This window comes from Candoia aspera, chromosome 2, assembly GCF_035149785.1.
Source record: "Candoia aspera isolate rCanAsp1 chromosome 2, rCanAsp1.hap2, whole genome shotgun sequence".
Lineage (NCBI taxonomy): Eukaryota > Metazoa > Chordata > Lepidosauria > Squamata > Boidae > Candoia > Candoia aspera.
The window spans coordinates 1,252,446-1,277,224 of record NC_086154.1 but is presented as its reverse complement, the minus strand read 5'-3'; the positions used below and the strand labels follow the sequence as shown (position 1 = coordinate 1,277,224).

Genomic DNA, 24,779 nt, shown 5'->3' with positions numbered 1-24,779 from the left:
AATGTGGGCTGGATGACATGACAATTAAGCTTGCTAAAGAAGGATACCCAAAGAGGGCTCATCAGTGGCTCCTCATCAGATTGGTAAGCGGTCCCAAGTGGGATCCCGGAAGGACCTCCTGGGTCCTCTACTCTTCAGTCTTGTTTTGATGAATTGAATGAAGAGATGGAGGGAATGCTTATAAAGTTTGCAAGCGATGCAAATTTGGGTGGGATGACTAACACCCAAGATAAGGGAAATAAAATTCAAAAAAATCTTGATTGGTTAATGAAATGGGCTGGAAGCAACCGAAGGAAATTGAACGGACAAGTGCACAGTTCTTCATTGAGCCATAAAAATAAAATGCACAGGAATAGTACAGGGGATACCAGACTTGGTAAGGGTGTTTCTGAACAAGATCTCGGAATACTAGTTGACTGAAAATGGAATATGTGTGGAAAGACTACAAAAAAGGGAAATGAAATTTTTGGCTGCTTTGCTGGAGGTGGAGCTGCAGTGGTTCCATTCGGTCTTGCGCTGGTCAGATCCCGCCTCTCGTCCTGTGTTCAGTTCTGGGCCCACATTGTAAGAAGGCTCCAGAGCCACTGGGCAGGTTCAGAGGATGCCAAAGATTTTCAGAGGATTAGAAACTAAGCCCAGTGAAGGAAGGTTGAAGGAGACGGGCAAGTTTAGCCTTGAAAAAAGATGATCGAGGGTGCATGTAACACTTTTTCAGATATCTGATGCCATGAAGAATAGTGGATTTAAGTGACAAGAATTCAGATTTCAGCTGAGTGTTTTTTCAAAAAATCGTCCTAGGAATAAAGTTCTGTGGTGGCTCCAAGCTCCCCTCTCTTGATGTGTTCCAGCCACCTGGCTAGAGTATTTTATTTCAGATTCCTGCAATGAGCAAAGGTGTGGACTTCATTAACCTAAATGGCCCTTTCCAACTCATTGTCACGGTTCTATTACTCAATAGATGGACTCAGAGGACAAGATATTAAAATACAGGATCTCCTTGAATAATTTATTTGGCTGAATAGCGAGTGGATTACTTGTTCTCCAAACATCAGTACTGTATGCTGCGCCCTTTAAGGGCATCCTCTGTAATCAAAGCATTTTCCTTTTAAATATCTTTATTCCTCGAGAACCCCAGTCCAGTCTCTGGCTATTAGTTCTTCCCTCCTGAGTTCCTCAGGTTGTTTAAACACCTCACACGCAAAAGGCACCTGCTTCTCACTGGGACTGTACACTGATCCCAGGGTAACCGTAATCCCTCCCTCCCTCCCTCCTGGCGGGACTAGAATTCACGGTCTCCCGATTCCTAGTCAGCCGCCCTTGACCACTAGACCAGACTGGCTCTCGCTTCTGTCTTCTGCTGTGCTCTTAAGGACTACATTCCTAGCAACCACCTCATCCACTCCAAACCGACCTTTATGTGAAATGCGGATAGTCCCACCACCGTGACCAACGACGCTACGTACTTGGCTGCAGAGGTGAGGCCGACTGTGTGAAACTACAACGGGTTTGGAGCAGGCAGTGCAACACTACGGGAGCCAGATCCGCTGTCTGGATCTCTCACGTGAAGGTAGTTATTTTTTTCCTCGATGCTCTTCTCATATTCCAACCATCTGCGTGGTTTTTCCCTTTTGTGGATCCTTTCATGAGAAGTTCAGGTACTGCTCTTACTAAAACGCTTCCCACGTTCTATACATTTATGCGGTTCTCCCCAGCGTGGATCCTGTCATGGGACGTAAGAGAACGATTCACTCTGAGGCTCTTTCCACACTCCGGGCATTCACATGGCTTCTCCCGTCTGGCTCCTCCTACGAATAGTAAGGCCACCAAGTTCACGGAGGGCCTTTCCACACTCCGGGCATTCATGAGGTTTCTGCCCTGCGTGGAGCCTTTTATGGGAGGCAAGTCGGCTGCTTCGAGCAAAGCTCTTTCCACACTCTGTACGTTTATACAGATGATCTTCCATGTTGACACTATCATGCAAAGAAAGAGCAGCGGTTTGACTGTAATCCCAGCAAACGGAAGAGGGGCCGACCGAGGGCAAGGTGGGTGGATGACATCCTGGAGGTGACGGACTCGTCCCTGGGGGAGCTGGGGGTGTTGACGACCGACAGGAGGCTCCGGCGTGGGCTGGTCCACGAAGTCACGAAGAGTCGGAAGCAACTAAACGAATAAACTACAAGTGTGGTTTATACATTGCTTATTTAAGTCTGAAGTATTTTTAAATACTTTACCGTTCTTCTTTGAACAGTTTCCTTTTCCTTTTCCTTCCTGTTCTTGTTGGGCAAGTCAGTCTTCACTATGGGCACGCTGGAAAGGTGAGCTTTTTTCACGCTCAGTTATGGACTGGTTTCTCTCACAACTTTTTCGTTTCCTTTGACCTGCAAACTTTTCTCTTCCCTCATTCTGCCTGATTGTTTCAGATGGGTCCTGGGATTCTTGCTCCGCTGGCTCTGGCTGCCTAACGTCAAGAGATTCGTCAGTCGCTGGTGAGATTGCAGAGCAACCGAGCTCCTTCCCTCATCACACAGGGCTGTAAATAGAGCCCGTCTCTCCAGAGGGCCTCGCCCGTTGGCGTGAAAGCTCCATCCTTCAGGCTCCAACCTACAAGCCGCAGCAACTCCTAAGTGGAAGCAGAGAGAGACACCCCGTATCTCAGCCGCATAACCTTGGACCGCCTCTCGAGGGCAGCCAAGGGAACGGTTTAATACTGGGTAAAACCTGTTGAAGGACCAGGCTGAGGACAGATCATCGTACAGAAAACCTGTCTCTGCGGTCACTAGGAGTTGACACTGATTAGATCACACATAATCAAAAGTGGGGAGAAAATTATTAAGCCATTGGCTTGTGAGCGTTTAGAAAAGAACACATCGCTTGGCAGAGGCCAACATGGGTTTATCAAGGATAAGCCAAACCAAGCCAATCTTCTTTTTGGATAGAGTGACTGGGTTAGCTGACCATGGGAACGTGGTGACCATGGTGTACCCTGATTTCAGGAAAGCTTTTGACAAAACCTCCTGTGATATTCTAGCAGAGTAGATGGCAAAATGGGGGTTGCACTCTGGAGTCCTTGGTGCTCCCTGAGCCTTGTAGTTTTCTTGCAGATGTTTCATTGCCAGGCTAGGCAACATCTCAGCGCGAAGAGGGAGTGGGCCTTGCTCTCCGCTTATTTACTGTCCAGCTTGTGTTGGTGTCTCTCCTTGGGAGTTCCTTGATTGGGCTCTTGTTTGCTGCTGGGTTGATTGGCAGGGCTGATCCGACTGTCCTGTCCTCGGGGGGCCAGGACAGTCAGATTCCCCGCGGCTGGCGGGAAGGACCTGAGACGAGGAGGCCCCTCCGCCTCCCCACTGAGCCCCCCAAATATCAGTCATCTCAGTCCTTAGAAGAAACAAAGTACAATAAAATATCCCACCCTGAGGGGACCCTGAAGGATTTTCTGCAAACCTGGAGACTTAGGAAACAAGGCGTGGACACACAGCCATCATCCACACTCCTGGAACGCAAGGACAGACCACACCCAAACGCATTTAAAAGACGCTGCACGGACATCCCCAGAAGGACACGGCATCTCCTGCCATCTTTGCGGCGCTTCACAATCCCTTTCCCGTTTTAGCTCCCTGAACAGTTCGGGATCATCCTCAGGTTGGTCCCCCTCCTGCTGACCCCTTCCTTGGTCCAGATCCCACCCAAACCAGCTCCAAAGTCCAGTCCCAACCCAAATCCTTCAGGGACTCCCCTCCTGACCCCCTACTGAGAAAGTGGCCCCTGGACCCCTCTTCACCTTCCCTCCATCAAGTGGTCCATCTGAGGAAGGGGACCTTCTGCACGGGGCCCCTGAGGCTGCAACCCTCCAACTCCTCCCCGCTGGGTTTGGGAGAAGCCTCTGATCTGTGGGGGGGGGGATTGTAGACCCTCCACATCCCTCTTGGAGGGGAGCAAACAGAAGATCAGAAATTCAGGGATGGAGGGAATTTTTAAAATTTTTATCCCACCTTTATTATTTTTATAAATAACTCAAGGCGGCGAGCATACCGAATACTCCTTCCTCCTCCTATTTTCCCCCCAAGAGCAACCTTGTGAGGTGGGCTGGGCTGAGAGAGAGTGACTGGCCCAAGGTCACCCAGCCGGCTTTCGTGCCTCAGGTGAGACTAGAACTCACAGACTCCTGGTTTCTAGCCCAGCACCTTAACCACTAGACCAAACTGGCTTTAATCAAATGGCTTCTGACCTGGAGAGACGGTGGAGCTGAGATGACACTATTCAGACAGCATCAACTCACATCATTCCAGGGTTTTCCTGCAGTCTAAAGTTTATTGATTTATAGCAAATAAAAGCAAAGGAAATTAACTCAGAGGAGAACCGCAACATGGATGAAGCTCCTGTGGATTCAAAGCCGAGAAACGAGGGGGGATCCAAGGAAGGGAAAAGAGGTTGGGCTCTGCTGGGCAGACAGCGGTTGATCCCCAAGATCACTTCTCAGAAAGGGGGGATCTCAGTATGCAGAGCATCTGGGATCTCTCCGGATCCAGTGGGCTGGAATAAGCGCCAGATGGGTTTTGGGTTAAGGGGCTGTGGGGTGGATGGTTGCAGCCATTGCCCTCAATGGGGGTCTGTGCTGAGCAGGAGAGGTTGGGGGTCTGCAGTGACAGGCAGGCCAAGAGTTCCTGGGGACAGACTAGATGGCCTCTACTCCCCTCCCGATTTCCCCTCCCTCAAGAGAAAGAGAGGCGTGGAAGGAAGCTGGTGGGTCTCGGCAGGGGAAGGTCCAGGCTGCGATTCTCCTCCTCTTGCCAACCCACCGCCTCGAACTTCCACCCTTCAAGGGTTGCAAAAGAGGCAGAAATTAATCAGCTCCTGAAAAAAACATCCTTTTGCATCTGACAGCAGGAAGCGATAGCAGGATTAATTCATGAGTGCTGTAAAAAAAGCGATATGGGAGAAAATTAGAATATATGGTAACACCTTCAATTAAATATAGGGAAGATCTTTTTGGAGAGTCTGCAGAAAAAACACGGGGTGGGCTTCCCCTCCCCTTCCCATTCAGCTCCCACAAGGAAGGCCCACCCTGCAGGGGGTGGTTGATGGGCAGGGACCGGATGGAGGGAGAATCCGCCCCTTGCAGGGAGGAAAAGGCTGCGAAGGACCGGGGATTCCTCCCCCTCTCATCTCCCCGGACTCGAAGGGGGTTCGAGGTCAGCCGAGGGGCTGCAAAGGGAGGCTCCAGCGTGACGTTGCTCACATGGAATTTATCCCTAATTGGCTTAATTTGGGAGTGAATCAAGAGAGGAGGCCTCCCCCCCCACACAGATATTCAATACTGCATTAACCAAGAAGGTGGTGCTACGATGGGGGTGGCAGGAAAGGACAGAGCCTGGTGCAACTTACCAGAACTTCAGTGAAATGGCAAAGGGGGGCGGGAAGGGAGGGCAGCCCACAAATTTGGGGTGCTCCTTCCCCTTCCCCCTATGACCTGAATGGTCCCCCTCCTTTCCTTCCCTTTTGCACTTTCCCAAAAGGGGGAAACATCCTGGGCAATGTTTTAGTGTTGTGTGTTTTTGTTTTTAATTGCATCACCTTTTGGGGTCCCCTGGAGGGAAAAGTGACCAAAGACCTCAGAAAAAGATTTGGGGGATCCAGATAATCTTGGAAAGTTTTGCTGCAGAAAGTAAATGAGCCCAATTCCCAGCATGGAGGATTTGAGCATCATTCAAGGCTCCTGTGGATACTTAAGAGGTATTTTGGGGGAGAAGACAGAATTAAACCCGTTAGTTCCTGGAGGGGAATGCAAAGCGCTCACCTGCAGGTTGTTGGATGGAGGTTGCTGAAAAGAAAGAGAGAGAGAGAGAGAGACAACCAATGCTGAAAATGGTCTGGAGCACTTAGGGGTCCTACTCTCAATAGATAGCCCATAATATGTTGCATTATATCTGCTTACAGCCTGTCCAAGAATAAAGCTTTCTAAAGAAATTTCTGATCAATCTGGGCAACGGATCACTCAGGATCATGCCCTCAAGGGATCCCCCCAAGGATTTCCCTCTTTCTATGGCTGTTTGGTGCCATCGGAGGATCTGTGGTGGCTCAGTGGGGCCACCAGCCTTGGGACTGGGGGGGTCCAGGAAGACCTTCTAGGCCATCTTGATCAGATGCCTCCCCTACATGATCCCCTCCGCATCTCTCCTTATCCAGCCCCAAAGACTCACCTTTCTTGCTCTTCAGGTAGAGGGAGAGCCCCACAGCCAGGAAGGCCACCCCCAGCACGGCCCCCACGGCCCCCGTCCAGAGTTTGCTCCTGGCAGAGTTGGAGGAACGTGGCTCTGGGGAGGGAGAGGGAGAAGGAGCCCGGCGTGAGCAGGAGGATCAGGGCCAGCTTCCTCCAGGGGGTCCGTTCTGGCTCTGGACTCAGGGAGGGTCTTGCCAGCCCCAGCGGTGCCCCCTTCTCGGGCAGGATGGCGTCCCCAGACAGGGAGGGCATGAGGGGAGGGCAGGGAGGGGCTTACCCCACTGGATGGTGATGGGGGCCTCCAAGCTGGCGTGCCCCACCTGGCAAGCGTAGACGTCCCCACGCTCGGGCCGGGTCTCCAGCATCACCTGGCGCTGGTAGGTCCAGTCTCCGTTCTGGAGCTCCTCCCCGAAGGCGACACCCTCCTTCTCCAGCCGCCCGTTCTTCAGCCACCGGATGTCGATCTCCAGGGGGTAAAAGCCAGTCGCGGTGCAGAGGAGGATGGTGTTGGGGGATGCGGGGTCCGCCTTGGTGGGGGAGATGGTGACGGTGGGCTTGGCTGGGGGGGAAGCAGGAGGAGAAGGAGGGACATGGGAGACTCAGCAGGGTCAAAAGCAGGAAGGATTTTAATTTTTAAATTACAGAATGGAGACAAAATAAAAAACTTCACCTCTACCAAATAAGAGCAAAGATTAATTCTAGAAGATTTTTTCAAAAATTAACAGAATTGGAAGAAGGTGAAATATTGTCTTTGGAGACACCAGTGGACTCTCAGGTCTGAATTTAGATAAATTGACTCAAGGCAGGAAACGTGGACTGGCCCCGATGGACGTTTCGAGACTGCAAAACCCAACCGAGAGAGGCCGGACCTTCTTCCCGGCCAGGCATCAGTCCGGCTCCGGAAGAGACGCGTGTTCGGCCTCCGAGACTTCAATGCCCCCTATTCACGAGGGGCAAATCCCTCCAAGGACATTCCCGGAGCATAATCCGATATTATTTGCGTGGTGCTCTGGAGCAAAACTTCCTTTCAGAGGGGGGACGAATGATGGGTTGCGACCTCATGGCGCCATCCTACAGAAATGCCAGGAGGAATTGCATTTCTTTCCCAAAGAAAACAGGAATCTCTGACACAACCTTTTGGGAAAGAAGGAAAGGGTATATGGGGGGCCGTTTATGAAACTGACAGCAAAACAAGGAGGAGAAAACACTAAAAGGGAGGAACAATTAGATGCCAAAATACGAGCGCAGATGGAACCCCAAAAGACACCCGATGAAAGAACGGCAAGAAGCTAACTTACTGGAAATGGAAGAATTCCAAGAGAAAATAAAATTGGCAAACAAAAGAACGTTGAACATGCGAATAAACCAGGAAACTTCCCAGCCTTTCAGCTTGGAAAAAATAAAGCAACGCAGACAAGATCAGCAATTGTTACACCAACGATCAGAAATCATGGAAGAATTGGCAGCTTTTTTGTAATGGTTGCCCTAGCCCCAAATACTCAGACTCACAAGAGGCTGCTAAATGAAATCTGATTTATTTAGAGTACTAAAGGCAAATACAGAGAAAGCTGAGAATGAGCAAAAGCGCGCCAAATACAAACTTAAACCCTTGGTGCAAACGTATCCCGCCTCCCTCGTAACAGCCCCGCCCGGCACAGGTGCTAGCAATCGTCAGAGTTGCTAGCCTGGGAAAGTAACCTTGAGCGCAGTAGATAATACAAATACATTCCAAAGCAAAGCCAAAAGATAACCGTTCCCATCCTCCCGAGAAAGATGAAACACGCATCCAATTAATGACATGCGAAACGTTACGATGCATCAAAGACATTGAAACGGCGAACATGACATACCGCCCTCCTAAAAATACACTTAGGGACCCGGTTTTGTGGGATAAGCAGAGTGGAAGCGGGCCACCAAAACAGGGGAAGCTACATCTGGTGCAGCGACCCACTCAGGATGAGGGAAATGTTTCCAACGAATTAAGTATTGCAAAGAATTGCGAAGGCGTCTAGAGTCCAGAATTTCTTTAACTTCGAAGTGTTGCTGACCATCAATCATGATGGGGGTGGGAGGTGGAGGTTGACGATGCCAGCGGTCAGAAGGAATAGTCGGTTTGAGTAAGCTGCAATGAAAAACAGGGTGTAAGCGTTTAAGGTTATGAGGCAAGTCAAGTTTAAAAGTCACAGGGTTAATCTGAGCGATAATCGGGAAAGGACCCACAAACTTAGGCGCAAGTTTCTTTGAAGGTTGGGATGACTTGATAAACTTTGTTGAAAGGTACACAGAGTCCCCCACTTGGAATGCCGGTTGGGGGGCCCGCTTCCGATCAGCATACAGTTTATAATCTGCTTGTGCATCTGCCAATGCCTTTTGAATCATTGGCCAGGAGTCAGCCAGTTGTGTTGTCCAATCATCTGGAGTGACTGCACCAGCCGGAGGTTGTGGTAGATCAGAGATAGGTACAAAGTCCTTACCTAGGGCTACCCGAAAGGGGGTTTGGCCAGTGCTTTGATGCACTGCATTGTTGTAAGCCACTTCAGCAAATGGTAGGAGGTCTACCCAATTGTCCTGCTGGTAATTCACAAAAGCTCGAAGGTACTGTTCAAGAGTCGAGTTAAGCGCCTCAGTGGCTCCGTCCGTCTGAGGATGCCAAGCCGTGGATAGGGCTTGTTTCGTGCCTAACAGCTTGAGAAACGCCCGCCAAAATTGCGAGGTAAATTGTGTACCTCTGTCCGAAATCAAGCGGGAGGGACATCCGTGCAACCTGTACACGTGTACAAGGAATAGGCGAGCCAATTGACGGGCCGACGGAATGGACACGCAAGGGATGAAGTGAGCCTGTTTGGAGAAATAGTCTTTGACCACCCAAATGACCGTTTTGCGTTGGCTGGGCGGGAGCTCGACAATAAAGTCCATGGAGATTTCCTCCCAAGGGGAAGAAGGGGCTGCCACCGGTTGCAGCAGTCCTTGGGGCTTGCCCACCTTGCGTTTGGACATTGCACAAACAGTGCAGGAGGCAATGTAGTCTTTGACATCTTTACGTAATGTGGGCCACCAGAATTGCCTCCGAACGAGGTGCAAGGTTTTCACAAACCCGAAGTGACCTGCAAGTTTGTCATCGTGTGAACGTAGTAACACATCTTTTCTGAGGCTTTCCGGAACGTAGAGGCGGTCGGATTTCCAAGCAAAGCCTCTGTCAAAAGTAACATTGTCTTTATTTGCAAGCAACCAAGTATCTGTTTTTAGTTCTTTTAGAAACTTTTGTTGCAACTGGGAGGGAATTGACAAAGGACTTGGCTGAACAGCGCTTGTAGTGGGCGGCTGCTGCGCGCGCGTTTGGCTTCGCGTCACAGCCTGCATTCCCAATTGGGGCGCCGTCCATAGGGTGCTTACCACATCTGGCGCTGCCCCAGAGTCCTGAGGTTGCCTTGACAAGGCATCAGCCAAGAAGTTCTTTTTCCCTGGAATAAATTTAAACTGAAAATTGAATCGATTGAAAAATTGAGCCCAACGAACCTGTTTGGGGCTCAGTTTTCGAGGGGTACTAAGAGCCTCCAAGTTTTTATGGTCAGTCCATACTTCAAAGGGATGATTTGCCCCTTCCAACAGATGCCGCCAAGCTTCTAATGCAGCTTTTACTGCAAATGCCTCCTTCTCCCAAACATGCCAACGCCTCTCAGTCTCAGAGAATTTGCGGGATAAGTAGGCACAGGGCTTGAGGCATCCTGCCTCATCCTTCTGCATCAACAATGCCCCAATCGAATAATCGGAAGCATCTGCCTGTACAACAAATGGCTTGGAAGGATCAGGATGCTGTAAAATTGGCTCTTTGACAAAAGCTGCTTTCAGGCGCTCAAACGCCGTTTGACAAGCAGGCGTCCACCTCAACAGCGCTCCGGGATTCTTGACTCTCCTAGTATCTCCCACCCCTTTGGTTCGCAGCAGCTCAGTTAGGGGCAAGGCAATCTCAGCGAATCCCCTTATGAACAATCTGTAATAGTTGCTGAACCCCAGGAAACTTTGAAGTTGCCTGCGGGTGCGGGGACTCTCCCAGTCCATGATAGCCTGCACCTTGGCAGGGTCCATTTCTATGCCTTTGTCTGAAATTCTATACCCCAAGTAGTCAATTTGGGTCTGATGAAAGGCACATTTCGACAGCTTAGCATACAATTCAGCCGACCTGAGTTTACACAATACCTGCTTTACCAGAGCTACATGCTCTTTCATGGTTTCAGTATAAATCAATACATCATCCAAATACACAAGTACACCTTTGAACAGATGTTCATGCAAAACCTCATTGATTAATTGCATAAATACCCCAGGGGCCCCAGCCAACCCAAACGGCAACACCTTATACTGGAAAGCTCCCAACGGGCAATTGAATGCGGTTTTCCACTCATCCCCCTCCTTGATCCGTACACGATAGTAGGCTTCTCTTAAATCAAGCTTAGAGAAGATCTTGCCCTTGGCCAGATGTGACAACATGTCTTTTATCAATGGCAAGGGATATTTGTTGGAAATTGAGACGGCATTTAATCCGCGGAAATCCGTACAAAGTCTCAATGTCCCGTCCTTTTTTGGGCGAAAAAGAACCGGCGCCCCCACGGGTGAATTCGCCGGCTCAATAAATCCGCGCGCCAGATTTTTGTCCACAAATTCCCTCAACAGAGTCAGTTCCTTCTGCGTCATGGAATAAATTTTTGGTTTAGGCAATTGGGTGTTGGGCAACAGTTCTATGGCACAGTCCGTCTTTCGATGGGGGGGCAACTGATCGGCTTCCTTTTCACCGAATACATCAGCAAACATCCAGTACTCGGCCGGCAAGCCTTCCAGAGGAGAGGCCGGGTAAGGCGGAGTCGCAGCTGCCGCAACCCCCACCATCTCCTCTGGGGCACCCTTACCCTCGGCCGCTTGATAAAACCCATCCCTAAACGTGATAGTTCGGTAGACCCAGTTTATGTGGGGGTTTTGCTGCACCAACCAGGGTACCCCCAACACCACCAATGGCCCCCCAACCGGAGCCACGATAAAAGACAGCCCTTCCTGGTGACTGCCCAGTTGCAAGGCTACACGCCCTGTAAAATGGGTGACCGGTTGGCCCCCTGCCACGGACCCATCCAGCTGAGTAAAAGCGATGGGTCGCTGTAAAGGGAACGTGGGGAGCTCCAAAGCCGCCACCACGTCGGGGTGCATAAGACACCGGGAACACCCCGAATCAATCATGGCCCATACTTCCACAGTCTTGGATTGGGAGCCCAATTTCAATTTCACCATGAGTATGCGGTAAGTGCCACTCACCGATGGAGGCTCGCGCCCATCCTCTACCACCTGCCCAGCGGCGCCCTTTAGAGCAGGTGGCTGGCGTTTCCCGCCGGCTGCTGGATTTCGGTCTCCCCCTCAATTTCGAAGAACATCACATCGTCTCCCTCGGTTTCAGCCACCGCAGCTTTTTGCTTCCTCGGCAGTGCAGGGGACTTTGCTGGCGGTTTTCCGGGCCGTTCCTCCACCTTTGCCTTCGGGCATGCTGCCACTCTATGCCCCTCCTTACCACATCTCAGGCACAAGCCTTTTGCGTACCGCTTCTCCCGCTCCTCGTCCCAAGGTCGTTGTCCCGGTTTCCCCCCGGTGGTCGATGGGCGGCTGGGCTTCACCTCCCGCCCCGACTTGGCGGTCTTCCGCTGGGCAAAGATCTCCTGTGCATGTTCAGCCCTCCCCGCCAGCAGGATCCACTCATACAGCGTGTATGGGTCGTCCCTCCCCAGGGACCTGCGCAGCACCTCTGTATTCAAGCCATCCTTGAAGAGCTCGATAATGGTTGCTTGGGACCAGTCATCCACCTTCCCAGCTAGCGCTTTAAACTCCAAAGCATAATCGGCCACTGATCTGAACCCCTGCTTGAGTTCCTTCAGGGCTCGCTTTGCTCTCTCCTTTGTTAAGGGGTCCTCGAAGTGTTGTTTCAACGCCCAGAGGAACTCCTCGAGACTTTCCAGTTCAGGCGCCTCCGACTGGCACATCTGGACATACCAGTCTGCCGCCCTCCCCTTCAGTTTGGTGGCAATGGTGATGATCCTTGCCTTTTCCGATTGGAAAAACGCCCCCCATTCTTCCATATAGGCTTTCGCGTTCGTCAGGAAGAACGAGAGTTTGGTCGGGTCCCCATCAAACTTGACAGGGAAGTCTCGCATGCCGCCTCCCGCCGCGCTGCGCCCCACCACCGGTGCTGCCGCGGCTTGTGTTCCCCTGGCTTGGGGCGGCACGGGGCCCCGGGGCGATCGCCCTGGCGATGCTGCGATTTCCATCCGGACCGACTGGTCCCCTTCGCGCCTCCGCACCACCCGTCGCCGTTCCGGGGACAGCCCCTGGGAAGAGGGGGTTGAATGCCTTTGGCTTGATTCTTCCCGGACCTCTCGCAACGAGGTCACATCCAAGCTCAGCTGTTTCAATATAGCCTCCAACGAATCCATTTTGGACTCCAACACTCGGATCCGATCCGGAGTGGGTGAGCCCTCCGTTGGCTGCACCTGCACCATGTTGGGGGACAATGGGTATCTCTGCCTCCAGGAGGGACCCCCCGCTTCCGTGGCATCTCCTTGGGTCGTATCCCAGGTGAGCAGCTCGCCCGGAGAATTTACAGTGGTCTCTGGGGCCGTTTTCCGCCCCCCGGCTTCACTCTCCGACTCGGAGCTCGCCTCCTCTCGGATGGCTGACAGCTCCCCACCTTGGGACGGTCGGCCGGACTGCCTCACGGTCGAGTCCGGTTCCCCTTCCTCCATCATCATGATGTCGGGTTCAGTCATCGCGGGCTCTCTCCCTCACAGGGTTAGACGCTTGTCTTTCCTGGACAGGGGCCAGCGGAGTTAGGAACTTAGATTCTCAGCTTTATGTAATGGTTGCCCTAGCCCCAAATACTCAGACTCACAAGAGGCTGCTAAATGAAATCTGATTTATTTAGAGTACTAAAGGCAAATACAGAGAAAGCTGAGAATGAGCAAAAGCGCGCCAAATACAAACTTAAACCCTTGGTGCAAACGTATCCCGCCTCCCTCGTAACAGCCCCGCCCGGCACAGGTGCTAGCAATCGTCAGAGTTGCTAGCCTGGGAAAGTAACCTTGAGCGCAGTAGATAATACAAATACATTCCAAAGCAAAGCCAAAAGATAACCGTTCCCATCCTCCCGAGAAAGATGAAACACGCATCCAATTAATGACATGCGAAACGTTACGATGCATCAAAGACATTGAAACGGCGAACATGACATTTTTCAAAATAATTATATTCCATGGCTGACATCGATGAAGCTGCCCTGAAGAAATATCTTGAAAGGCTGGTTATCAAAGGATTTTAATGCCCAACGTGGACATATACTAAGCAAACCTACAACTATCCAAGAAACAAGTGGCAATAAAAAAAAGCAAGGAAAGGGCAAAGGAGCAACAATCAGGGGTAGCCGTTTACTTCTCTCAATTGCCCAAGTCCTCTCAAGGAAGATTCATCCCCCCTCAGAAGACTAACAAGTTCCGAATTCCCCTTTCGGAGCCAGATGGACAGAAGAGGTTCTCGGGGATCTTGCGCTGTGCCGGATCCTTGCTGGGGGTCCTTTGGGGGAATTTGGGGGGGAGACCAAAAATAAAATATAAATAAAATATAATTTTATAATATCGTTTATAAACAAATAAAAATGTAAATAATCAATCAATAAAAAGAAAAATGCAAAAAAGAAAAAGAAAAATTAATTTAGGCCATGGGCAAGAAATCTGGGAGAGAGAATCAAGATTTTAATGGGTTGCTTCAAACTCTGCCCCCAAATCAGGAACTTTCCAGCTATGAGACGGAAGTGATTCGGCTGAAGGGGAAGCTGGGTCTGTCACGAGAAAGGTGGTTCCAAGGGGGGCTTTTCTCCCAGGCCCCCAAAATTGGCCAAGCAAGGGTGGGGTCCTTGGTGCTCTCCGAGCCTTGCTGGTTTCTTGCAGACGCTCCATTGCCAGACTAGGCAACCCCTTCAGTGCAAAGGGGGAGTGGGCCCTGCTGTCAGCTGACGTACCGCGGCTTCGCTTGGCCTAACAATGTTTCTCAGCCTTTGAATCAGCTTTTTCTCAAGGCAGGGGGAAAAGCCCCTAAACCATTCTGTAGGACTGAGGTCTGCGTCTTGGTTTAAACACGGAATCAGAAGTATAATTTCTAGATCATTTCCTCTATTTGTTTGTTTCTTTGTTTGTTGGATTTAGAAGCTGCCAGACTCCAAGTAAGTCTGAACAAAGAAAAGAGAAGGAAAAGAAGGAAAATGTCCAGAGAAAGGGCAGAAGGACAGGCGAAAGAAACGGCCTTGCCAATCCCCCTTTTCAGACCTTTGGAAATGGATTTTATCCTAAAAGGCGAAACATTTCCTGGGTGGAAAGGGGGACCAGGAGGCCCTTCGATCGATCGATCGGTCGCGAAGGATCTATTTGGGAGGAGGGAGACGTTGCTGGGTTCTCCCCCCCCCCCACAAAAAAATCATATTTGGGCCCTTTTCTGGAGGGGACCAAAGGGATCCCTGATTCCGGGCAGGGAGAGAGTCTGGATCCCGGGAAGGAGAGGAATATTCCGTAGATCTGGGAGCGCGGAATAAAGGAGGAGCAAAGCAGGGCTGCCAGAGGCCCAGAATTTCGATAGCCCAACACGCCCCTTCGTAGCCCAAACGGAGCCCAAAATCTGCATCCCACAAACAACCAAGATTTCCGCAGCTGCTCTCTAAAACTCGCCCGATGAGGCGGGAAAACTCCATGAGGGAGAATCTCAATACATTTAATGGATTAAGGAAGGGGGGGGGTCCCTTCTGCATCCCCCTCCGAAGCCCCTGCCTCCCTCCCGGACTCACCTCTCCGGCCAATCACATGATTCCCCCGGGAAACGTCATAGTTGTGCCGGCAGAAGCGATCCACAGCGGCCCTCTTGTACTGCAGGCGGTCCTTATCGCTGTTCCAATGGTCGGCCTCGGGCTGCCCCAACTCGGACACGGCCACGTACTTCCCGAGGTCGCTGTCGAAGCGGTCAATCTCCTGCCGGTCGTAGAAGTACCTCTCCAGGTAGCGCACCCGCTGCGTCCCGTTCAGGAAGCGGCACTCTATCTTCCCCTGGTGCAAGAAATGGGCTGCGAGGAGGAGGAGGAGGAGGAAGGCCGTCAGGGGGGACTCCGGGGCCCATCGCTCCCGGCAGCGACTGGAGGAGGGACCCACGCGGGGAGGGGGAGGGGGAGGGCCTTTCTCAGCCCCCCCCTTTCCTGGTTGGGCTCCCTGGGGGAGAGCCTCTAAATGGAGATTCTTAAAGAAAAACGCGTTTTTGTTGAAGGAAAAATACTTTTCCCGCTTTCCCTTTCGCTTTCCTTCTCCTTCCTCTTTTAATGCAACAAACTCTTGAGGTCCAGCCAGGGGGGGGGGTGAGGGAGGGGCCCGGCTGTGTCTCGAAAGGGGGTCCCCCTCCGTCCTCCTGGGGGGTGTGGGGAGGGGGGGACAGAGACCCCGCGGAGATCGAGGCTCCTGCAGGCTCCCCCTCTCTTGTCCTCGGCCCCTTCCCCAAAGTCCCTCCTGGGGGTCCCAGCCCCTTTCCTCCCCCCCCCAGCATCAGGGGCACCCTCCCAGCCCCTCCCCCCGTCCAGCCCCCTCCTTACCGGGGGGCTCCTTCCCCGCTTCGCTTCCGGGGACCCGCCGGCACAGCGCCCCCACCAGCAGCAGCAGCAGCAGCAGCAGCAGCAGGGGGACCCCGGCAGAGCCCATGGGGCTGCCCCACATGGGTATCCCAAATAGAGAGGGGAGGGGGACGGAGATGCTCCCAGCCCCCGAGGCGGAATCGGAGGGTCGGGATGGGGGAGGAAGCGTTTTTTCTGAGACTTTGACTTGGGAGTGCCCAGAAAGGCAGAAGGACCAATGGGAATTCTCGCTTCTGCAGCGTCATCGGTCTCCGGGCAGAGTCTCTCCTGATTCGCCCGGTGGAGGAGATAGTTCGGAGCAGAGAAGGAAGCGGAGAAAGGGGGAGGAGCATCCTTTCGGTCTTGGGGGGCTGCAGCTCCGGGGGGGTCCCTGCCGGCCCCAGAGGGGACCCCCCTTCCTTTGCCCTCCCCACAACTCTCAGCCAGGCTCTCTCTTTCTCTGTGCGCCTGGAGGGGGTGGACTAGATGCCCTCTGAAGGCTTCTCAAGGCCCCGGGGAACCCCAGGCTGGGGCTGCCGGACTCCGAAGGGGGCGTGGTCCTTCCCGGGACAAGACCCTGCAGGGCCAGAGGCCCGGGGCTTCTCCTCGGTTCCAGGTGAGTCGGGGGTCCCTCCGTGGGGAGGCTGGAAGTGGGAGGCTTAAAAGGAGGGAGCACGTGGGAGCAGCCCCTGGGTCTGAGCCTGGAGGCGGTGCAGGGGGTGACGGGGGGGGGAGGCGCATCCTCAGCCCCAGTCAGGCCTGGGGGGGGGGGGCAGAGGCAGCAATGGGGTCCAGACTCTTCCCCCGCCCGCAATGCCAGAGCGGGGCCTGCCTGGAAAAGCCGGGGAGACCGATCCGGGCGCTTCTCCAGGACAAACGGGAAGCAAATGGCCTTGGGATCTGGGGGCCACGGGGGTCCCGGGACCGGCTTTGTGCAGCTAAAACGGGCCAGACATTTGAGCTGCTCAGTATCCTGGGACTGGGGCCGTTTCCTTGGCCGGAAGGCGGCTGCTCTCCTTGCACGTCGGGTGTCTTGTGAACTCGGCCCTTGTAGTCTATTAACCTGGTTTGGGTGTGTGAAAGAGCCAGCTGGTCTTGCTTGTCTGCCCTCGGCCTCATTAAGGGGTTATTTGGGCAATTGGAAAGGCTTCAAACTACAGGGCGCTGCAGGAGGGCTGGAGTTTCACTTCCGCAGCACCAGGCGGCAGGAACAGGCTGAGATTCCTCACATCCACCCTGTGGAAACAACAACAACAACAACAACAACAACACACACACACACACACACACACACACGGGTTAGCTGTGCCAAGGGAATGGGAGGTAGCTGAAGGGAGACAGAGCACATCCCAAAGGCTACTTTCTAAAGAAGGAACAGAAGAGAACAGCCTCCTAGTCCTCATGAGGATCAAGCCAATTAGAGCTTCTGCGAGGGATACAGTCTGTGCCCCAGCTGGGCAAAGGGGTTCCTTTCCTGGATGCTGAGGGTCCTGTCCCTCCTTGTCTGAAGGCACTGAAACCTTTTTCCTCATGTCTGGGAGAATTTTGACTTCTTTTTCATGCAGCTGGGCTCACTTACTCAAGCCACTCATGACAGCTTGGCTGTCCAGACTGCCCTCTGCAGAGACCCCCACTTGCCAGTCCCCCTGCTTGGCATCTCTGCCCTCCTTCCCTCATTCCATCCTGGGCTCAGGGGGGCACAGTCCCTAAGCTGCGCCCTCAAATAAGTGGGTGGGTCATTAATGCGGGGGGAGGGCACTGAGCCCTGTTTCTCCTCCCTCCATCCAAGGAGGGCTTGAAGTCTTCTGGAAAGCCCATCCTCATGAGCCTGTGGAATTCCTTGCCACAAAACCTGGCTGGCTTTCGCAGGAGAGGAGATCCATCAAGGGCCATGGATCTGGAGGAGGCCGCATTCGCTCCGGATCCCACTTGCAGGGGAACAGGGGAGGGAGAGGGACTCTCCCCCAACTCCTGCCTGTCATGCCCAGAGATGAGGCTGGCCTGGTGCAGGTTGACCACCCCGCTGCCCTTTGCTCCCTCCCTCAGGAACAGTGGGGGGCAGAGTGGCCCCCCTTCCCCTTTTGGGACCAGCTCTTGCTTGGTTGCCCATCCTGTGGGAGATGCCCCCCCCCTTACACACACACAGCCTGAAAGCCTCTGCCAAGCCAACATCTCGGCAGCAGGTCGGCGCAGCAGCAGCAGAAGCCAGCTCAGCTCTAGGGGGCCAAACTGTGGCTAAGAACCAGCTGCAGCCCAGACAAGTCTCCTGATAAGAGGAAGGGGGAAAGAACCACGGATGCAGAGACACAAAAGGGGCTCATAAACAGATGGTAAAACACAGGGCAGGTTAAGCGATAAGGCAAATGAGGCTGGGGAGCCCTTGGGGGTAATAAAAGCCCCCCCTCCCCCAAAAAGGCAGGGAAGAGGGTCCGGGCCATTTCTGCAAGAGCCCCACAGCGCCCCCTGGTGGGCAGAGGAGGAACGGCGCCGAGAGGCTCCCTGCCCAGCTCAGCGGCTGATGGCGCCCAGGGTGGTCCAGCTCCCCTTGCGGTCCCCCTTCCCCCGTGCTGGAGAGGGCTCCGTGGGCCTGCCCATGTCCTTGCTGGGGCGCATCAGGGAAGCGGATTCGCACTAGACCCAAAGAGGGATTTCAGCCAAAATCCAGACCCCTCGAATCGGAGCCTCTTGGGGAAGAGTAGCTCCTTGAGGTCGCTCTGCTTGTGGCCCCCCAGCTGCGTCTGCTGTAGCATTCGCAGCAGTCTCGGGAGGGCTGGTAAGCTTAGGGGGGCAAGAAGCCACCCAAGGGGAGAGCGTAAAGGAGGCTGCCATTGCACGAAAGGGTTAGGCGTCCTGCGGGAAAGGCGGAAGGGCGGTTACGGTGCCAACATGAGGGATGGGGAGAGGGCCGAATGTGGACGCTGGAACCGAGGCCCTGGCATGCAAGTCCCACACCAGGCAGGAGGTAGAATTCCACGCGCTGCCTTCCCACAACGCCAAAGCTGCCCCGGCTGTGGGACCGTTCTGGATCTCAAGGCAGCAGGGACCTCGTGCATCAATGCACCATCAGGTGTGTAACCAAGAAAGGTGGCTTTGCTCTGAGGGATTTTTCAGGCACGAAAGCCGGGTGGGCGACCTTGGGCCAGTCCCCCTCTCTCAGCCCAGCTCACCTCACAGGGTTGCTGTCCTGGGGAAAGGAGGAGGAGGAGGAGGAAGGAGTAGCAGGTATGCTCGCCGCTGTGGAAGGACGGACAGTCCTAAAATTGGGGGCACCTGGGATCACTCCCCTCCCCCTTTGAGCCTGGAGGAAGGAAGGCAGGGCGGCTGTTGAAAGCCCTGGGTCTGGGACAGCTGCTGGTGGGCGCGTCGGAGAGAGAAGAAGAGGACAGGAGGAAGCGAGGGTGAGAGCAGCAGTCAAGGCTTGGAGCAAAGCTGGAGAAGGAGTCAGTGAGACTGTCCACTTGAAGGAGAACTGTGTTCTAAAGGTAGTAGTGGCATTGTTGGTGTGTAATAGTTATAGTAAGAGAGTAGTATAGTGATAGTTATAGCTTAGTGACCTCCATGTATTAGTCAGAATAGGCCTAGCATAGAGTAGTAGTAGTAGTGACAGAAATAGAGGTCAGTTGGAAATTGTATTAGTTGGTCACCTAAGTAGGGAAAAAAACACCTTTATACTGTGAGCAGTGGTTTTCTAAGTGAAAGAAACCCCCCCCCCGATAAAAGGGGTGATCACAGGTCTTCATGTGCAGTGTCTCATTTGGGAACGTCCTGGTGAGTCTGAGTAGACAACCCCTGGGTATCAAACGAACCTGTGCCAAATTGGTGGCAGGGGTGGGATATCCAAACTGGGATTCCCCGTCCAGCTTTAAAGGGGAGGTTGTTCAGACTCACCGGATTCCTGAAACCCGGTACATGAAAAGGAAGGCTTTGATTGCTAAAGGGAGAGAGCTTGGGCCTCGCAGGCCACGCACTTTGCAAGCCTTAGCTAGGATACTGGCTGCAGGGAACAGACCCTTGAGAAAACTAGAACCAGAGAACTAGAGCCTTAGAAAACAAACCAGGATGGGAAAGGCGGAAGGGGCTGGAATTCCTGCAGCCACAGAGGAGGCTCCCACCACAGACTCAAGTGTTCGGGATAAGCCAGTGGTTTCACCCAAGGAGAAAATGGGAAGGCCGGAAAGGGGGCCAGGGCCAGAAACTTGGGCAAACCTGGTCCCGGAGGTGTTGAGGCAGCAACTGGAAGAAAGGCTCTTGAGAGGGGCGGAGAGAAGAGACAGGCTGGAGTGGGAGAAAAATGAAAGAGAGGCACGAAAAATAAGAAAGGCGGGATAGACTATAAGTAAATAAAATAATTTACTCCTCCCTGTCAACTAAAGTAAGAAAAAATAACCTAACTACTTCTTATTGCTATTGTTTATACAAATAATATCTGAAAAAGAAAAAGAAAAATATCCATCTCAACCCTTAAAAAAATCCTGCTGATAAACATATTTAAACAATTATCAAGGTAAACCAAAGCATTTAAGCTAAAGCAAAATAACTTCCAACATCTTATTACTGTTATGTATTTAGGAAAGCCACTTGGTTAATACCCTTTTACCAAAAATGTAAGTGCTATCCAAAGAGCAAATACCTATGTCTAAGCCCAAAAGACCACCCTGACAAACACATTTAAACAATCATCCCACTGCAGAATAAAGCAAAGCATTTACAGGTCTCAGCATTATACACAGAATTTTCTTCTTGTCAAGCTCAAATTTTACAGCCTGCCTTGAAAAGTCCAGATATTCTTCAAGAATCTTCCACCCTTGAAGCCGAATTCTCTTCCGGGGTCTTGATGCAACAGCATCACAGCCCTCTTTCTAGGCCAGAACTCTTTTTTCTTTAAATCTCCACAAGTCACTTTCCTTCCCTTCGTTTTCTGAGCCCACCTCACCAATCCTCATCTTCTTCTCTAGTGAAGCCACTTTGTACCTAGGATAATTTTCAACCCTGTCAGCTTCTCTCAACTGTTCAGACAGTGGGGATTCCACAGGTTCTGAGACAAGGCCCAGAACGTGAGAGACTTCGAGGTAAAACTCTGTAAAAATCGCTTTAATTTCCTCCGTAGCTCTCTAGTGACTCAGGGAGGTAAAGCCCACTGAGACTGAAACTGAAGACTTCCCCGGCTGCCTTTCCTCAAAGTAACCAATCCAGGAAATAGAAACAAGAAGGGTTCCCACGGGAAAGTAAAAGCAAATAGGTCGGAATTGCAATGCACAGATTCAACGAAGTGGGTAAAACCTTTTATAGTCCTCAAAACTCACTTTGTTTTAAAAGAAAAAGCAAAAAGACAAAACTGAATGAATATTATAGTCATAAAGGAGAACGATCCTTTCCGGGTGTAACCCGTCTATGAAACAGAGCGATAGGTCATTCCTGGGGCCATTTCAAATGAGTCTCAAGGGGCAGCTTTCCTGATCAGGTTGTCAATTCCCAGGCCACCTCCACAGCTGTAGCACAACGACACGGGTAAGCGTCAGCCCAACAAGTCAGCCGATCTCTCCAGACAAGGACAGGTGGACAGCCTTGCGCTCCAGGTAGAGCGATGAAGTCCAAGTGCAAAGGAGAAGAAAAGGGAAAAAAGGACTTGTGGGGACGTGTGTCTACGGTCCCACTGCCCCTTTGTGTCTCTCCTTCTGTGAAGAGGCAGAAGAAACGAGGCAGTTATCTTTATGGAGCTGGGGGTCGGCCATCGTGACCCGCCCTACAGCCCCCAGAGCTTCCAGGCCCAGGTGCCTCCAGTCCTGGACCTCCCGAGTCCCTGATTCGACACAGGTTCCCTTCCCCCACTCATACACACTCACTCAACCACAGGGCAAGGGCAGGCCCCCAGCGCACCAGCTCACACTCACGCCTAGCCGTCACCCACACATTCATTGTGCCCCCCTCAGCCTCTCCTGCTGGTCAACAGGGGGGCATCCCATATACTCCTACCCACCCCCCGTCTCTCACCCAGGCGGTGAGTATTCTTACATAACATCCTATGGCCCCGGACTCCCTCTCACACCCGGGAGGGAGTGCCTCACTCACACTGGAGGGACCTCAATAGTTTTCCACCATCTCTGGGCAAGTTGGGAGGGGATGAGCAGGCACTCAGATCCAAGTCAGCCCTCCTCACCACCTAGGCTGACTACACCGAAGCCCACCATGCCGGCTCGGTCCCCTGTGCTGCTGGAATCCACCGACTGTGCTCCCTGCTGTCCCCCCTCCTTGTCCAAGGGACTCTGGGAAAGGTGCCTGGGACCATAAGGGTTCACCGCCCCCCCCCCCCGGCCAAGGTCTCTGTTTGGTGGCTCTGGCACAGGGGCATAGAATCACCACAGCTCATCGCCCCCGGCCACCGAGCTCCACCGCGCTGGTTTCACTGCTCCACCGGCTGTGCCACCGGCTGTGCCACTGTGTTCCACTGAAACGCTGGGGTCCACTGCTCCCCCAGGCCGGTCGCGCCGAGACTTGCCACGCTGCTGGTCACGTCCCCAATGTCCTCCGTGCTGCCAAGACTGCTTTGCCAGCCGGGTCTGATGCGCCACCAGGCCAGCCTACCGCGCTCCTGAGATCTGCGACACCGGAGCTCACCACGCCTTTGAAGCAGGCCCGCCACATCGGCTGCTGGGTTGCCTCTTCATCCCCAGGTGCTCCCCTATCATTATGAGGCTGGACTGAATACAAAGGAGCATCTGACAACCAGAAGAAATGAGACAGAACACCCTCATGGTACTGGAGAATTGTAAATGTTCCCTATATTTCAAGGAAGGTATAAAGCACGTTCCCTTTCCCGTCACATTTTTCAGACTGCGTGGAGTAGTTGGATGGAAAATCCGGTGTACCTGGGAGTACATTGTTTCTAACTGGGAGAAGATTGAATGGGTGGAATTTTTGTAACCCCCTTCCCTTTCATCTCAATAAATCCTGATAAAGATAACTTTGTAAGAACCATGCTGGAAATCGGTTTCTCCTGCTAACATTGGTAATTGGGAGGGGGGTCAAAAGAGGCAAGATGGCCACGGTGTGAGCCAAGCTTCCATGTTGTATGTTTGCCAAAATCAACTCACGTACAAAGTAGTAGAGCTTCAATCACACCGTCTTGGCAGTCTTCTTGCCTGTTTGACTGCAGTTGAGGATGTTGCTGCTGACTCTTCACCAAGCTGTCCACTTAAGAAGTTGGTTTAAATGACATCTACTGTGTTTGCTGACTCTTGACGCAGCCAAGCAGTTCCCAAAAAACAGGATTAAACAATACCAATCACTGTATTAAAACTGTCCCTGAACATTATCAAAAAAGCTGTTCTAAGGTCTCCCACTCTGTTTAGGGAGATCTCTTGTTCCCCTGATAGAAACAGCTGCAGCAGAAGAGCTACCCCATCTGCACACGGGGATGACCCCTCTGGACAGCTGCTCCAGGCCAAGGAAGATGAATCCCAGCAGAGTCAAAGGGGATCTGATGCAGCCCACAGAGGCCCATCCAAAATGTTTTCACCCAGAGGATACGGCCACAGGGCACGCGAGCGTTGGCTGCAGCCCCATCTTGCAGCCCCCTTCTCTCCCATGTAGATGGACACCACCTGGCAATCCCTGACTTTTCCAGTCTTGCCTTTCCTGTTCCCTTTTCTCCTCCTTCAGATGTGAGCTTTGCACTCCCAGGTAAGTGGGACCTGCCATTTGTTTGCATGTTGCGCAGGAAGAGCAATATTATGTTCTGAGGCTCAGAAGAAGATGAGTCCTTTGACGTAAAGCGAGATGAATGCTCATATCGGAGCACTTTCTATCCTGCATAATCTCTTCCCCATGTGCTCCCTTTGGAGCAAGTCACATCATGATTAAAGTTCTATTCAAATTCCAAACATCGATGAGATGTTTTCCCCCTAGGCTTTTTCTATTGTGGGAAGAAGTGTGCAGCAAAGAGAATGTCCATGTCCCTCCCTTTCCTTGTACCGCTTAAGGACCCTTCCCTTCCCTGGCATGTGGTCTTTAACAGGATTGCAGCTCAGGGGAGATGTGGTGGTGAACAATCAGCTTGTGGAATAGCCTGCAAGATGAAACGGTGAGTCTCCTTCAGGGACGGTCTTCAAACAGAGGCTGGAGGGCATCGGTCAGAGATGCTCTGGTGGACCCCACATGGAACCGGCTGTTGGGCTGCTCGATGTCTAAGGTGGCTTCCAACTGAACGATGTGATGAAAAAGGAAGATAGAAGAAACAGAGCAGAATGAAGCAATTAGAGGAAGGGAAGGGGAGAAGGAAAAGAGCCCAGAAGAGAGCTGAAGCCACCGGTGCAGAGCTGAGAGGAGCAGCAGCAACTCCAGATGGCAACTTGTGGGAATGGCAGCATCGGGACCTGGACTGGAACTGCTGCAAAGCATGGCAGCTGGGTGACAACAGAACATTATCATTTTTATTATTATTATTACTATTATCATTATTATTATGGTTGATTGCCCAGTCAGCCAGTTGGTTAGACTGGATTTGGCATTTTTGTCCACCTATCGAGTCCTTCCCAAGGACCTGGGACAGGCAGGTGTTGTTGTTTAATAATCTTAAAGGTATCGTCACAGGATGTAAGGTGTTCCAAGTAAAGCTGCCTTTTGCAATTGCCTGATGGTGGGTGGTGGTGGTGATTATTATTATTATTATTATTATTATTATTTCAATTTATAAGCCACCCATCTGTCATGCGCTGCCTACTACTGAGTAAGACACAGACACTAATTTAGGGAAAATCAGGTTCTGGTTTATTTCAGCATAGTGCATAGCTAGAAAAAGCTGAGAGTGAAGGGAGCGCGCCGGTACGGGGTTTAAATAGCCCGCACCGGTCAGCGCCCCCCCCCACCTTGGGTGGTGTCATCCCCCCAAGTCCTGTA

At 52.4% G+C, this 24,779-nt stretch overlaps 2 protein-coding genes across 2 annotated transcripts in view; both read right to left on the bottom strand.

Moving 5' to 3' along the window:
* Positions 1–16,030, bottom strand: part of LOC134488783 (uncharacterized) — a 42,448-nt gene extending 26,418 nt beyond the window's left edge. Inside the window, exons 1-7 of the mRNA XM_063291128.1 lie at positions 15,867–16,030; positions 15,078–15,350; positions 6,495–6,776; positions 6,154–6,311; positions 5,795–5,818; positions 2,505–2,620; positions 1,810–1,970 (exon numbers count right to left, since the gene is read on the bottom strand). Of these exons, the coding sequence (XP_063147198.1) occupies positions 1,810–1,970; positions 2,505–2,620; positions 5,795–5,818; positions 6,154–6,311; positions 6,495–6,776; positions 15,078–15,350; positions 15,867–15,987 (1,135 nt within the window). The 5' untranslated portion in view covers positions 15,988–16,030. The remainder of the gene's footprint in view (positions 1–1,809; positions 1,971–2,504; positions 2,621–5,794; positions 5,819–6,153; positions 6,312–6,494; positions 6,777–15,077; positions 15,351–15,866) is intronic.
* Positions 1–24,779, bottom strand: part of LOC134491913 (zinc finger protein 595-like) — a 610,720-nt gene that overhangs the window by 449,332 nt on the left and 136,609 nt on the right. The window lies entirely within an intron of this gene.